At 55.8% G+C, this 11770-nt stretch overlaps 2 protein-coding genes across 4 annotated transcripts; one reads left to right on the top strand and one right to left on the bottom strand.

Moving 5' to 3' along the window:
• Positions 1-23: 23 nt before the first annotated feature.
• SAPCD1 (suppressor APC domain containing 1) lies at positions 24-1559 on the top strand. Of its 2 annotated transcripts, XM_081245364.1 has the most exons (5): positions 24-150; positions 403-543; positions 1043-1138; positions 1241-1330; positions 1427-1559. In XM_081245364.1, the coding sequence occupies exons 1-5, from the start codon at positions 37-39 to the stop codon at positions 1520-1522; spliced, it is 537 nt and encodes a 178-aa protein (XP_081101490.1). In that variant the 5' UTR covers positions 24-36; the 3' UTR covers positions 1523-1559. The 2 variants fall into 2 exon arrangements, with proteins under 2 accessions (XP_081101490.1, XP_081101489.1); XM_081245363.1 differs by having other exon boundaries at positions 1241-1535.
• A 1004-nt stretch (positions 1560-2563) lies between these two features.
• VWA7 (von Willebrand factor A domain containing 7) lies at positions 2564-11766 on the bottom strand. 2 transcript variants are annotated; one of them, XM_081245358.1, is made up of 17 exons: positions 11499-11766; positions 10974-11245; positions 10367-10648; positions 9767-9863; positions 9060-9170; positions 8405-8600; positions 8133-8302; positions 6421-6533; positions 5811-5927; positions 5135-5320; positions 4562-4694; positions 4291-4443; positions 4088-4180; positions 3448-3749; positions 3227-3366; positions 2850-3024; positions 2564-2744 (listed from the first exon to the last, which is right to left on the bottom strand). In XM_081245358.1, the coding sequence occupies exons 2-17, from the start codon at positions 11211-11213 to the stop codon at positions 2571-2573; spliced, it is 2682 nt and encodes an 893-aa protein (XP_081101484.1). In that variant the 5' UTR covers positions 11214-11245; positions 11499-11766; the 3' UTR covers positions 2564-2570. The 2 variants fall into 2 exon arrangements, with proteins under 2 accessions (XP_081101484.1, XP_081101485.1); XM_081245359.1 differs by having other exon boundaries at positions 10974-11228.
• Between the last annotated feature and the right edge of the window lie 4 nt (positions 11767-11770).

The raw sequence follows: 11770 nt of genomic DNA, 5'->3' as shown, positions 1-11770 counted from the left end.
CAGTGGGTGTGGCTCCACCCTTCCCACCTCAGAGCCATGGGGAGCCGGGGTCCTGGTGGGCTGCCCCTGGTGCAGGCCCCCTACACGGTTCTGCTGCTGCCACTGGAGACAAGCCGCCAAGACCCAGGGGCCCAGCGCTTCTTCCTCTGGGTGAGTATCAGTCCCGCAAGAGGCCCCGGGGAAGCCCCTCTCCCTAGATCAGTCTCCTGCAACTCCACTCAATTCTGAGGACTCGTAAGTTCAGCCCCTTGCTTTCCCTTGCCCTCCAGGTCCTCAGTGGCCAGTCTGGGCGCACACTCAGTGACCACATAGTGAACTGAGCCACGGGTTAAGAGTAAGGGCCAAGCGTGGCCCAGAACCCTGCTGTGGAGTGAGTCAGCCTCTGCTTCTTGCCTTTTTCAGCTGCAGAGGATGCAGGCTCTGGAGCGGGAACAGGATGCCCTGTGGCAGGGGCTGGAGCTGCTGGAGCACAGCCAGGCCTGGTATGAGGGCCGTCTGAGGGAGGCCCAGCAACAGCAGCTGTATCTGGGGGCCCTTGGTGAGGTATGGGGCTGACCCATGGTATGTGGGGGCAGGGGTAGCAGGGACATGTGGACACAGCCTGACACCATCCTGGAAAGGCAGGAGTTAATGGACAGGGCTCATCAATTGGAAGCAGCATTGTAATGACAGGATGCCACCAAGTGTTAGGTCGGTTCATTGTTGGGCCTAGAGGAGGCTGGTCTGCATTCCATTCAGAGGGACACAGTTTGGCTCACTCCATGGAGATGGGGGAGTGGTCTGGATTGTTCCAGTGAGTCAGGGATGGACAGGGAGGATCCAAAGAATAGAGAAAGTGGGTACTATGCTATTTGAGGGGGTTGGAGGATCTGGACTATTAAAGAGATGGAGTGGAGAGTACTGGAATTTCCCACCTGCCTGGCAGGGAATTGGGATGAGGGGATCCAGATGGAGGAGAGGAATGACCTGTGGTGATGGGAGAAGAGTGGCAGATGGTACTCGAGTTTTCACCACACTGTCTGCCTCTAACTCCTCCTTTTAGAATTTTCCAACAGATTTACACTCAGAGCCTGGTGGCCCCCAGTTTGCCCAGATTCAAAAGGTGAACATCTGTTTGCAGAATCTGATTCAGGGGAAGGTGAGTTTATTGTTTTTAGTTTACCCTTGGGAAGTGTGGGGGTAAAGAGGGGACTTGGGGTCAGCACTGGTCTAACAAAACAGCAAATTCCACCCCCTACAGTTCTCCCCGCATCCCCTGGACAAAGCTAGTTCCTGCGCCACCCAGGACTGGAAGGGAAGGCCAAGGAAGCAGAACGTGTGGCAGCAACAGGTAAGCAGTAGAGGAGTCGGAGGGAGGGCAGAAGCCCTGGCCCTCAGCGGGAGGGAGGGCACGGACATACCAGACTGTCTCCCTCCTCTCCTCCAGGTGGTGTCAAGGCAGCAGAAAGGAGTCGCTCAGCCAAAGGGGGAGATGGCTCAGCCAGGCTGCCCCAATGGACAGAGGGGCCCTACCCGTGTCTAATGTGTCCTCTGGTTCCCCTCAGTTGTGCTGGCAAGGCTGAGTCAGAACCCCCAGCCTCCTTATTCTGCTTCTTGACTCAATAGCTAAATGGCTCCAGGTGGAGGGTCAGCTGAAACCTGACATCTTGCTGTGAAGTTTCTTCTCCACTCGTGAAAACTTCCATTTCATCTTTTTGGTATCTTACGCTCTCACTCTTCCCTACATGATGTGCATAAGTGATCTTTCTTTGAAATCCCTCTGGGGAGAAGACGTGTTTATTGGCACTGTCCTTCAACTTTAAATACAAAAATAAAATATAAGCATCTCCAGAATTTTAAAAATAAAATAGAAGCATCTCCAGAATTTCAATAAAAGCAATTCTATAAATAACACTTCGGTTGGAGGTGGGGTACCCTCCTCCCCACTTCCAATCTTAGTCACTGCCCCATGTATCTTCCCCTCTACGTGAGCTTGGGAGAGCATGAATAAGTGGAATAAAGATGCTACAGAGAGCTTCCCTGGTGGTGCAGTGGTTAAGAATCCACCTGCCAATGCAGGGGACACGGGTTCGAGCCCTGGTCCGGGAAGATCCCACATGCCGCGGAGCAACTAAGCCCATGTGCCACAACTACTGAAGCCTGTGCTCTAGAGCCCGCGAGCCACAACAACTGAAGCCCATGCGCCTAGCGCCCGTGCTCCGCAACAAGAGAAGCCACCGCAACGAGAAGCCCATGCACCACAAGGAAGAGTAGCCCCCGCTCGCCGCAACTAGAGAAAGCCCGTGCTCAGCAACAAAAACCCAACGCAGCCAAAAAATAAAAAAGATGCTACAGAGAAATAGAAAGCAACTTTCTCCAAAAATGAGTCCCGTTTGTTTCCCACAAGGGTTAGGGAAAGTGCATTGTGGGAAAACCCAATGCCCTCTATCCCAATCTTGGAAGGGACAAGTGCATGAGAAGGAAAACCTCCATCCCACCTGGGAGAGGTAGGGTCCGGAGGCCCATGTTACCTTCTTACCAATGGGGCAAGATGGCAGTGCCGGAGACCCATCCCTCTAGGGGCTAGTGTGTCACCAGGAGGCCAGGCCTAGCAGGAGCAGCACGGCTCCAACTGTGCCCCACCAGGGGTTGCCCACCAGCCCTCCCCCAGCCCTGCCTGGAGTCACCAAGGTGGAAAGATGAAAGGCAGGGCTGGTGGTTGTGAGGACAGGGTCAGTCGAGTGGACAGGGGCAGGGAGCTGGTCCTGGGGAGAAGAGGGAGAGGCTGTCAGGGTGGCTGCACCCAAATAAGCCTGCACCGCCCTCCCCTCACCCTGCCTATCCTGCAATGGAAAGTGGGGGCACCTCACCTGCGGGGCGGGGCCCCACACCAGGAGCCGGAGGAAGGCATGGGTCGGGGGTACAGTGCTGGCTTCTCGATCCGTCGCGGTCACAGTCACCATCACCACGGAGTCTGAGGCGGCTGTGTCTGGTACCTTCAGCCACAGGCACCCCCAGGCGGACTCGTTCTGTTCCAGGCGAACCCTGGGGAGTGGATGCCGAAGTCCGGCTGAAGCCGCAGGCTCTGAATAGCCGAAAGCCAAGGGGTGGAGCCAAGCGCAGGGTGGGAGGGGAGCGAGGAATCTGAGCGCCAATTCGAAAGAGCCAGAGGAGCGAGTACCAGATCCCATGCCCTGGGAACAGAAAGATGGGACAAGAAGGGAGCAGGGGGTTTCAGGGGCTTCACCTGGAGAGGTTGGAGGTGAGAGCGAAGCTGGGGTTGACGGATGTCCTAAGATCGAGATCCTGAGGGCCCGAGAAGCTGGCGATGCGGAGGCTGAGCGGGGCCTCGGTGCCCGGCGCCAGGAAACCCGGGGGACCACTGAGCTGCGGAGGAGGGCCAGTCAGGGGAGGAGCAGCAGGCCCTGTTCTCGCCAGCCGCAGCCGCACCTTCCGCTGGCATCTCACCTCCAGAAGGACAGGAACTACAGCACAGGGCTGGGGGGCCGCCCGGTGCAGGCCCTGCCCCACTCCGTCCTGGCCAATCAGCTCCAGAGAGAAGGGTCCCGCGGTGGACAGAAGCGTGGGCGGTAGCGAGGCAGCGAGGAGACCTCGCTCCCGGCGTCCCATGGGCTCCAAAGGCACCCGGCCCAGCTCGGCACCGTACGGGACCCCTCGAAGGACGACGTGGGAGAAATGCGGCAGAGGATCTCCAGGGTTTCCTCTGGAGGCCAGCCCTGTCACTTCTACCAGCAGCTGGGTCTGGAGACCTGGGACAGGGGAGGGGAGGAAAGAACAGTGGTCTGCGTGAGGTTTGGAGACAGGGAGAAAAGCATGAACAGCTTTGAATAGGGGTTAGCTCTGGGGGTATGGATGGGGAAAAGGGGTTACCTCTACGGGTATTGATGGCGAGGGCCAGGAGGGAGTGCTGGGATGCTGGAAATGTTCTATAGCTTGAACTGAATGACGGTTATTTTTTATTATACAAAATCCACCCAGCTGTACACTGAAGTTTAGTGCACCTTATTAAATGTTATAACTCAATGAAAAGCTATATATATAATTTATATATATACACAAAGCAAGTTAGGGGTGGGGACAGATGTACCTGCAACTGGTTGAGTCAGTGGGTAGAGGCCAGGGTGGGGTCCATCCTCCATGGGGATCCCAAAGTGGAAGAGGAAATCCAGGGAGGTCTGGGCTGAGGGAGGGCGAAGGCAGTCAGAGACCTTCCAGAGATGAACGTGACTGATATTGCTCTCTGAGCGCTGCAGTCTCCCCTTCCTTTCCCAGGAATATCTCCCTCCTTACCTTGCACTCTCACCCGGGGGGTACCCTTGGCTGTGACCTGGATCTCCCAGGTTCCTGTCTGCAGGGGGTCATTCATGTTCACCATCCAGAACTGCCCAAAGCGGCGAGTATGACCTAGAGGCCCCTCACCTTCCTCCTGGCCCTGGGAGACCCCTGGATGGGTATTGGGGGCATGAGATTGTCACAGGAGAATTCCTTTCCCTTAGTACATTACCCCTCATTCTCCAGTCTCCATTCTTGCCTCTGCCTTGAGACACACACATGGAAGTACCTGCAGGGTTTCTGATCCAGAAGCTGCTGACCTCCCCATGGATCCGGACTGTGACCCTCTGGAGCAGCCCATCCACACTGAACACAAGTGGCCTCTCAGGCACCACAACAGGAGGCTCCAGGGGAAGGGTCACCTTGAGGGGGCAGGACCGAAAAATGGGGGAGAAGATAAGGCATGGAATGAGGTGGGAACAAAGACAGGAGGAAGAAAGGTAGAGACAGAAAAAAACTAAGTAACACATGGGATACCAGTGAGAGAGGAAGGACCAGGGATGAAGCTATGATCAATGACAAAGTTGGAGGCAAGGGATTAAGGATGAGGCAACCACTTCTTGCCCCCCTTAAAAGATGGCAGGACTTCCTAGAGTAGCCGTGAAGACAGAATACTGGAGGCCAAGACTGAGGGTGGCAGTGTAGAAGGTGGGTAGCTGTGGATCTCGGAGAGAAACTTCCTTTCCCACCCTCTGCCTAGAATGGCAACTCAGCAATGGGAGCTATTTGCTTTCTTCTACAAGAAAGAGAAATGCAGTGTCACCATCGTCCCCTCAGTTCTGAGCTGAGCCCCCACACTTACCAGGTCAGATACGCTGTCCCCAACAATGGCTGCCACATCCTGAATGTACTGGTCTTTGGTGAAGATCACCTCTCCTCCTGAGGCCAGCGCCACCGCTTCATACGGCTCAAAACGCAGAGGGGACAAGACCTCACGCCGAGGTCGGCCCTGAACCCTAGATGGGTCTTCAGTCACCAGGAATGTGACCTGTGCCCAGAAGAAAGGCCAGTACTTGAAGTTTCTATTTGCCATCTACCATTGTAAATAAGGATCTCCTGTGCTCAAGCTTTCTACAGAGCTGATGATGGGTGATAAATTCTCTGTCTACCCTCTGGCTGCTACAGCCGGGTCTCCCAATGACACAACCCCTGGGCTTCCGTTAGAAGCTGCCATTCCCTGTAACTGTCACCATACGTCATCCACATAGTGGATTGCTGGCAACCAAATCTCCAGTTCTTCAAACGGTTTATTGGGGGCAGATTCATATAAGAATTCAGCATAATTAAGGGTAGGGCCTCCCACTTTAGTATTGTTAAAGGGATCTGGAAATGTTATATTCATGGTCCACTTCTCCCACCCCCAAGCCAAGTCTGGTTTAACCACCCTAGTGTGAGTGTGACCCTTGTAATGAGAGTTGTCCTGCAGTTTACCGCATCCCTGGGTAGCTAACATTGAGTGTCCCACCAGCTATGCTTACTCTGCAACGCCGCTCCTGAGTCAGAGATTCCACCCGATTGGTGAGAAAGGCATCCTTGGGGGAGGCGTCAGTGAAGACGAAGATGTCTGAGAGTGGAGGTGTGTGCAGCAGGGCCAGCTGACAGGGGAGGGAAAAAACTGGTGTTAAAAAATGGCAGCAGTGGGACTTCCCTGGTGGCGCAGTGGATAAGACTCCACACTCCCAATGCAGGGGGCCGGGGTTCAATCCCTGGTCAGGGAACTAGATCCCACATGCATGCCGCAACAAAGAGTTCACATGCCACAACTAAGGAGCCCGCCTGCCGCAATTAAGGAGCCCATGTGCCACAACTAAGGAGCAGGTGAGCCGCAACTAAGGAGCCCACCTGCCGCAACTAAGACCTGGCACAACCAAATAACTTTTTAAAAAAGTGGCGGCAGTAGGGGAATGGGCAGAGCAAGGGAGGGCAGAGTAGGAGGCAACACGGCCCTGGAACCTGGAGTGAAGCGAGTGGGACTAGGTTCTGAAGGCAGGGCGGAGGGATGAGGTCCCAGGGAAGCTCTAGCTCCCTTGATGGTGGGGCCTGGAAAGGGGTGGGGGGAGAAGAAGGGAAGGGGTGGGGAGGGCAGACCTCCAGGGCTGACAGGCACATCTCGGGCTCATCTCCACCTCCCAAGGCATGTATCTCATTGAGTTGTTGCCAGAAACTGTCAGGGTCACTGGTTGTAAAGACGGGGCCAAACCCTGGGAAAGGAGAAAGGAGACTGAGATAAGTGAGAGGAGGGCTCCCCTCATTCCCACCCACGGGCATCTCCCCAGTCAAGGGGCCCCGCTGTGCTCCTTGAGTGGACAAGTATTGAGATAATAATATTCCTTTATATTTATACTGACAGGGTAGAACAAGGCAGGGGCTAGGTACCTCTGGTGGGAAAGTGGACCTCATTTCCTCACAAAATGGTGGCACTTCCTGTGGTCCTGAGTGGGCCTTTTTGGGTATATGTGTAAGTATAAAAAACAACTGGGGGGACTTACTTGGTGGCTCAGTGGTTAAGGGGACACGGGTACGACCCCTGGTCCGGGAAGATCCCACATGCTGCCGAGCAACTAAGCCTGTATGCCAAAACTACTGAGCCTGAGCTCTAGGGCCCACGAGCCGCATCTACTAAGCCCACATGCCACAACTACTGAAGCCCACGCGCCTAGAGCCCGTGCTCCGCAACAAAGAGAAGCCACCGCAATGAGAAGCCCGCGCACTGCAACGAAGAGTAGCCCCCCGCTCGCCACAACTAGAGAAAGCCCGCACACAGCAACGAAGACCCAACGCAGCCAAAAAAAAAAAAAAAAAGGCAACATAGATAACCACCAAGGACCTACTGTATAGCACAGGGAACTATACTCAATATCTTGTAATAATTTATAATGGAAAAGAAACTGAAAAAGAATATATATAACTGAATCACTTTGCTGGACACCTGAAACATTGTAAATCAACTATACTTCAACTAAAAAACAACAACAACAAAAACTGGGTCCTCAGTTTCCTCACAGAAAAGACAGACAAATAATAGTACCTACCTCAGAGAGGGTTATTGGGATGATTAAATGAGTTGATTTTGTAAATCTTAGAATAGTGCTTTGACACATAATAAGTGCTAAATTCTTAATTATTCACTTACTCGTACCTTTATCAGATATGTGATAAACCCCTTTTGAATGTCAGCTACTATGAGATTTATATAGGCAGATCAGACTCAAACCCTGCCCTTAGGGAATTCTCAATCCCAATTTTATTTGATGATCATTTTGACCCTGGGAGATAGGCAGGACACGGTAAGTACTAATCCACTTTATGGATGATGAAATTGAGGAAAGAGAGGTTAAACGATCAGCCTAAGCACACACAGTAAGTGCCGGTCAACCCAGGCCCGATGATCTGACTTCTAATTTAGCGGGGAAGCAATATGAGGTAGGTAGCTGTCTTAGACGTTTCACAGAGGCCTGGACCCATCAAGCCCACCCCCCAGCTTCACCCCAACCTCTGTCTACAGGAATGGAGAGAACTGAGAATGCCTTATTAGAGTGGGAGCCTAAGAAAGCAGAGGCTACCTGCCTAAGCACCATAATGGTGAAACTCAGACGGGAAGTGCTGTCACGTGGGCAGCAGTGGAGGAAGTGGCTGATTGTTTCCTAAATGCACACAAGTACCAGTGAAGACTCACTCAGGACCCTAGGAGGTGCCTCCGTTTTATTATGGAAGTGAAGCCATTAGGCCCTCTTTCCTACCAGTGGCATTTACCCCTTGCCCTGGACTTCTCTCCACTATTCCGGCCAGACCCCAGTTACCTGGGTCATGGAAAGGCACCAGGACATAGTGGGTGGGCTCCATGGGGCCACCCCGTCGCTGCTCCACAATGTGGCGAGCCTGGATTTTGGCGGCATTGATCTCCTCGCCCATACTGCCTGTGGTGTCCAGGACGAAGCTCAGGCTGGAGGCTGGGGTGATGTCCAGCAGCCTGGAAAGCAGGCCAGAGATACAGTGAAGGGCCTGCACACTTGTCCCCAGCCCCTGGTTTCTCAACTCTGGAGCAAGGAGCCCATCCCAGGAGGCCACTCACCTGGAGAAACCCCTGTCTCCCAGGCGGCTTCGTAGGAGGCTGAAGGCCTGGATGGAGGCCAGAAGGGCCAGGTTTGCAGCCTGGAGGTGCAGCATGTGGTGGGGGGAGAAGCCTGGGGATGTGCTATCCTTGTTGATGCCTCCCCGTGGTGGCTGGGAGCTGCTCTGGTCAAAATGGCCCCCATGGCTACATTTCCCTGGGTTGGGGAAAGGGATCTGGAGGGTGGAGGTAAAAAACCCACTGCCTCCTAATAAAACGAGGCCCTCTCTGACCTGCCCTGACCCTCTCACTCCTCAGCAAAGGATAAGCAGACAATTAGGATATTTTGTAGAGGGCAAACGTGGAGTAAATCTGGAATGATCAGTTACCACAGCACATGGTGGATCCCCTGATCCCTCAGTTAGTCCCCAAAAGCTGCCCTCGGGCACTGAAGTCTTATGGGCAGTGTAAGAAGCTGCTCCCACCTGCCCAACAATCATGGCCACCTCAGTGGGCCTTCATCCACCGACTCCCCTCCCAGCATCCTCTCCTTCTTCCAAGAAGTGATGCCATAGGAAATAGGACAAGGGCTACAGGACTGAGGTCCCTAGGGAGAGGGTCAGGGGAGAGGAAGTGACTTTCTCCCCTTACTTCTGGGGTCTTTCCTGTCTGGTACCTGGAGGTTTGGAGGGATGAGTTCCAAAGTAGCCAGAGGTGAGGAGTGTGAAGCCCAGCAAATTCCCGGGGCAGCTCCACTCGTCACAGTCGGAGCAGGTAGGATCGCCCACTGGGAAGAGAGGGCAAGGGTCTGGCACCCAAGATTCTGCTGCCCCTGACCTTTATCCCTGTCCACCCGAACTTCTTCAGCTTTTTCTCTCAACTGGAACAAGGTAAAAGCCCATAGGTACCCTTTGCAGGTACCCTTCCAGGCTTTCTGAACTAAAACCTGGAGCTCATGGCTGGCAGTGAGACTTAATATTTGAGACTGGGACTGTGCTAGAAAACCCAGAAGTGTGGGGGGGACCAATCCTACGGGAGTGTGCCCTCTGTGAGCTGTGGACAGGAAGTGAACCTGTCCTAGACAGGAGGCAGCTTCCGGGTCACAGTTCAGTTGGAAGGATGAGGGGACTGAGAGAGAAAGCCCTGTGTGATCCAGTAGGGGGAGGAAGCCGCGTGAAAGACAGAGAACTCCCTGACGTCTGCAGATCTGGTCCTGGCTCTGTCCTCTGCTGCGTGACCTTGGGGAAGCAGCTGACTGGCCTTTGGCTGAACTGAGAGACCGCACAGGTGGTTCCAGAGATGAAGCCATGTCGCATCCTATTTGACCCCAGGATGTGAGGCGGCTCTGTGGGCTCACCCTCACCAGTGGGGTCCCGGCCGTACCTTGCGCCAGGTTCTGCAGCCCCTGCCTTGGCCAGAGGAGGTGAGGGTGTGGCTGCTGCTTCCCCAGTTCCACCCAGTTGCTGTGACTGTAGAAATCCTGGTCCCAAGAGAACGGAGAAGGGGAAGAAGCACTAGCTCACTGTTCTCACCGTCTCCAGCCCTAACTCCCCTTCCTCCCAGTGCCCCAGCCTGAAAGCCTCCTCCCACCCTGCTACTCCTCAGACACCCCAAGTCCCCTCCACTGCTCTCTCCCTTGCCCAGAATAGAGCTTTGCCGAAGTGGGAGCCTCCCACGTTTCTTCCCATCTCACTCAGAGCCCAGCCAGAGGCCTTTCAGTGGCCTGCACGGCCCACCTCTTGACCTCAGCACCGTCCTCTCTCATCTCACTCACCTGCTCCAGCCGCCAATGCCTCCTGGCTGTTACCACAGGAAGCTGCCAGTTTGGAGGCAGGGACTAGGGAATAGCCCCAGGGCCTTGGCAAGCAGCGCCCCAGCCCCTTCTAGAGTAGGGGGAGGCATGGCTAAGGAGGCACCACTCGGGAGACAGGAAGACTGGAAACGAAGACCCCTCTGACCATGACCCCCCAACTCTGTCCTCACCTGCAAGGCATGAAGCGCAGCCCCGAGGCGCTGGCGGGCCAGGGTGTGGTCAAGGGCTCTGGCTGCCACCACAGTCTCCCCTAGAGCTCCCACCAGGCGTGTGCGCCCCTGGCCCAGCCGCTCGGCATCAAAGTGCAAGTCAGGGTCATTCCTGGAAGTCGGCAGGAAGTCCTGGGCGGCATTGGCACGAGACACCTCTCCTAAGGCTGCTCGGAACCGCCGGGAAGGAGACCCAGGTCCAAAGTAGGCGGCAAAGAGGTTGTCGGCAAGGAGGGTGCGGCCCTGGGAGGGTGGGAGGGGGCAGGGGTTCCAGCGAAGCCCCTTGGCTCGGACCACTGCCTACATTTCCTCAGCTCTGTCACTCCAGGCTGGGTGTGGGAGGAATTGAGGGTGCTGGGCCCTACAAGGGAGGGGCAATCCTGGACATTCCTAAGGAGGGGGACTCCCGACTGTAGGACCAGGACTCCTGGGTATCGTTGCTGTCAGGAGGGGAGGAGGGAATGTGTGCGTGGGGTCCCTTCTCTGGGCAAGCAGGACCCTCAAGTAGTAGAAGTCCCCCAGAATGGGGGAATCCACCTGGGATTTTACCGGACCCAGGGACGCTCACCAGGAAGTCCTCAAGGCGAAGGGGGGGCCGACCTGGGGGCGGCTGCTCCAGGAAGAGCTGCAGGGTGACGTTGAGTGCCGCCTCCTCGGTCAGGTCCTGGTGGGTGATGGAGCCGGGGGCAGCCAGGAGGCTCCAGATATTGGGGAAGAAGGCAGATGCGGGGGGGAGCAGTAGCTGCAGCTGCAGCAACAGCAGCAGTGAGGGGCCCAGGTGGAACAGGGGCTCGTCCGTGGGGAGCATAGCTGAGACATGGACCTGGGGAACAGAAGGCTCTCCAGAGAGCAGGAAGCAGCAGAGATTTCAGGGCAGGCCCGGCCCTGTCTCCACGGGCACCTGCTTTGGCCCCTTAACTGGCTTCCCCGCCCTCTCCCTTCAATCATCCAGACAACCTGAGGGCCTCTCAGGCCAACAGGGACTTACACCTGCAGGGGAAGGGTCTGAGGCTCCTCCCCCAGCACCGCACCTCCCACCCCTCGGCTAACGCCCCCATGCAGAGGAAGTCTCCTCCCTAGGCCTCTCCCCTACCTGGTTGCTGGGTCTCCAGGCAGGCCGGGGGGGTAGGGTGTCACAGGGCACTTAGGTCAGAGTTATAATTAACCTCGCCGGATTCAGTGGAGGGAGGGAGGGGAGGCCCCGGCAGGGTGTGGGCAGGACAGGCAGCCCCTGGCCCCTCTACTCTGGCCTGCCCAAGGCCACAAGCAGCAGCCAGCACCAGGGCGGGCCTCCCACGGCTAGAAGGCTGGCCGCAGTGCGGAGGTGAGGGGAGAGCTGGGAGGCGGCGGCAGCAGGAGGGGGAG

Source organism: Mesoplodon bidens (assembly GCF_964165515.1).
Source record: "Mesoplodon bidens genome assembly, chromosome: 10".
Taxonomy (NCBI): domain Eukaryota; kingdom Metazoa; phylum Chordata; class Mammalia; order Artiodactyla; family Ziphiidae; genus Mesoplodon; species Mesoplodon bidens.
The sequence above is the reverse complement of the archived record's forward strand: the minus strand, read 5'-3'. Positions and strand labels throughout refer to the sequence as shown.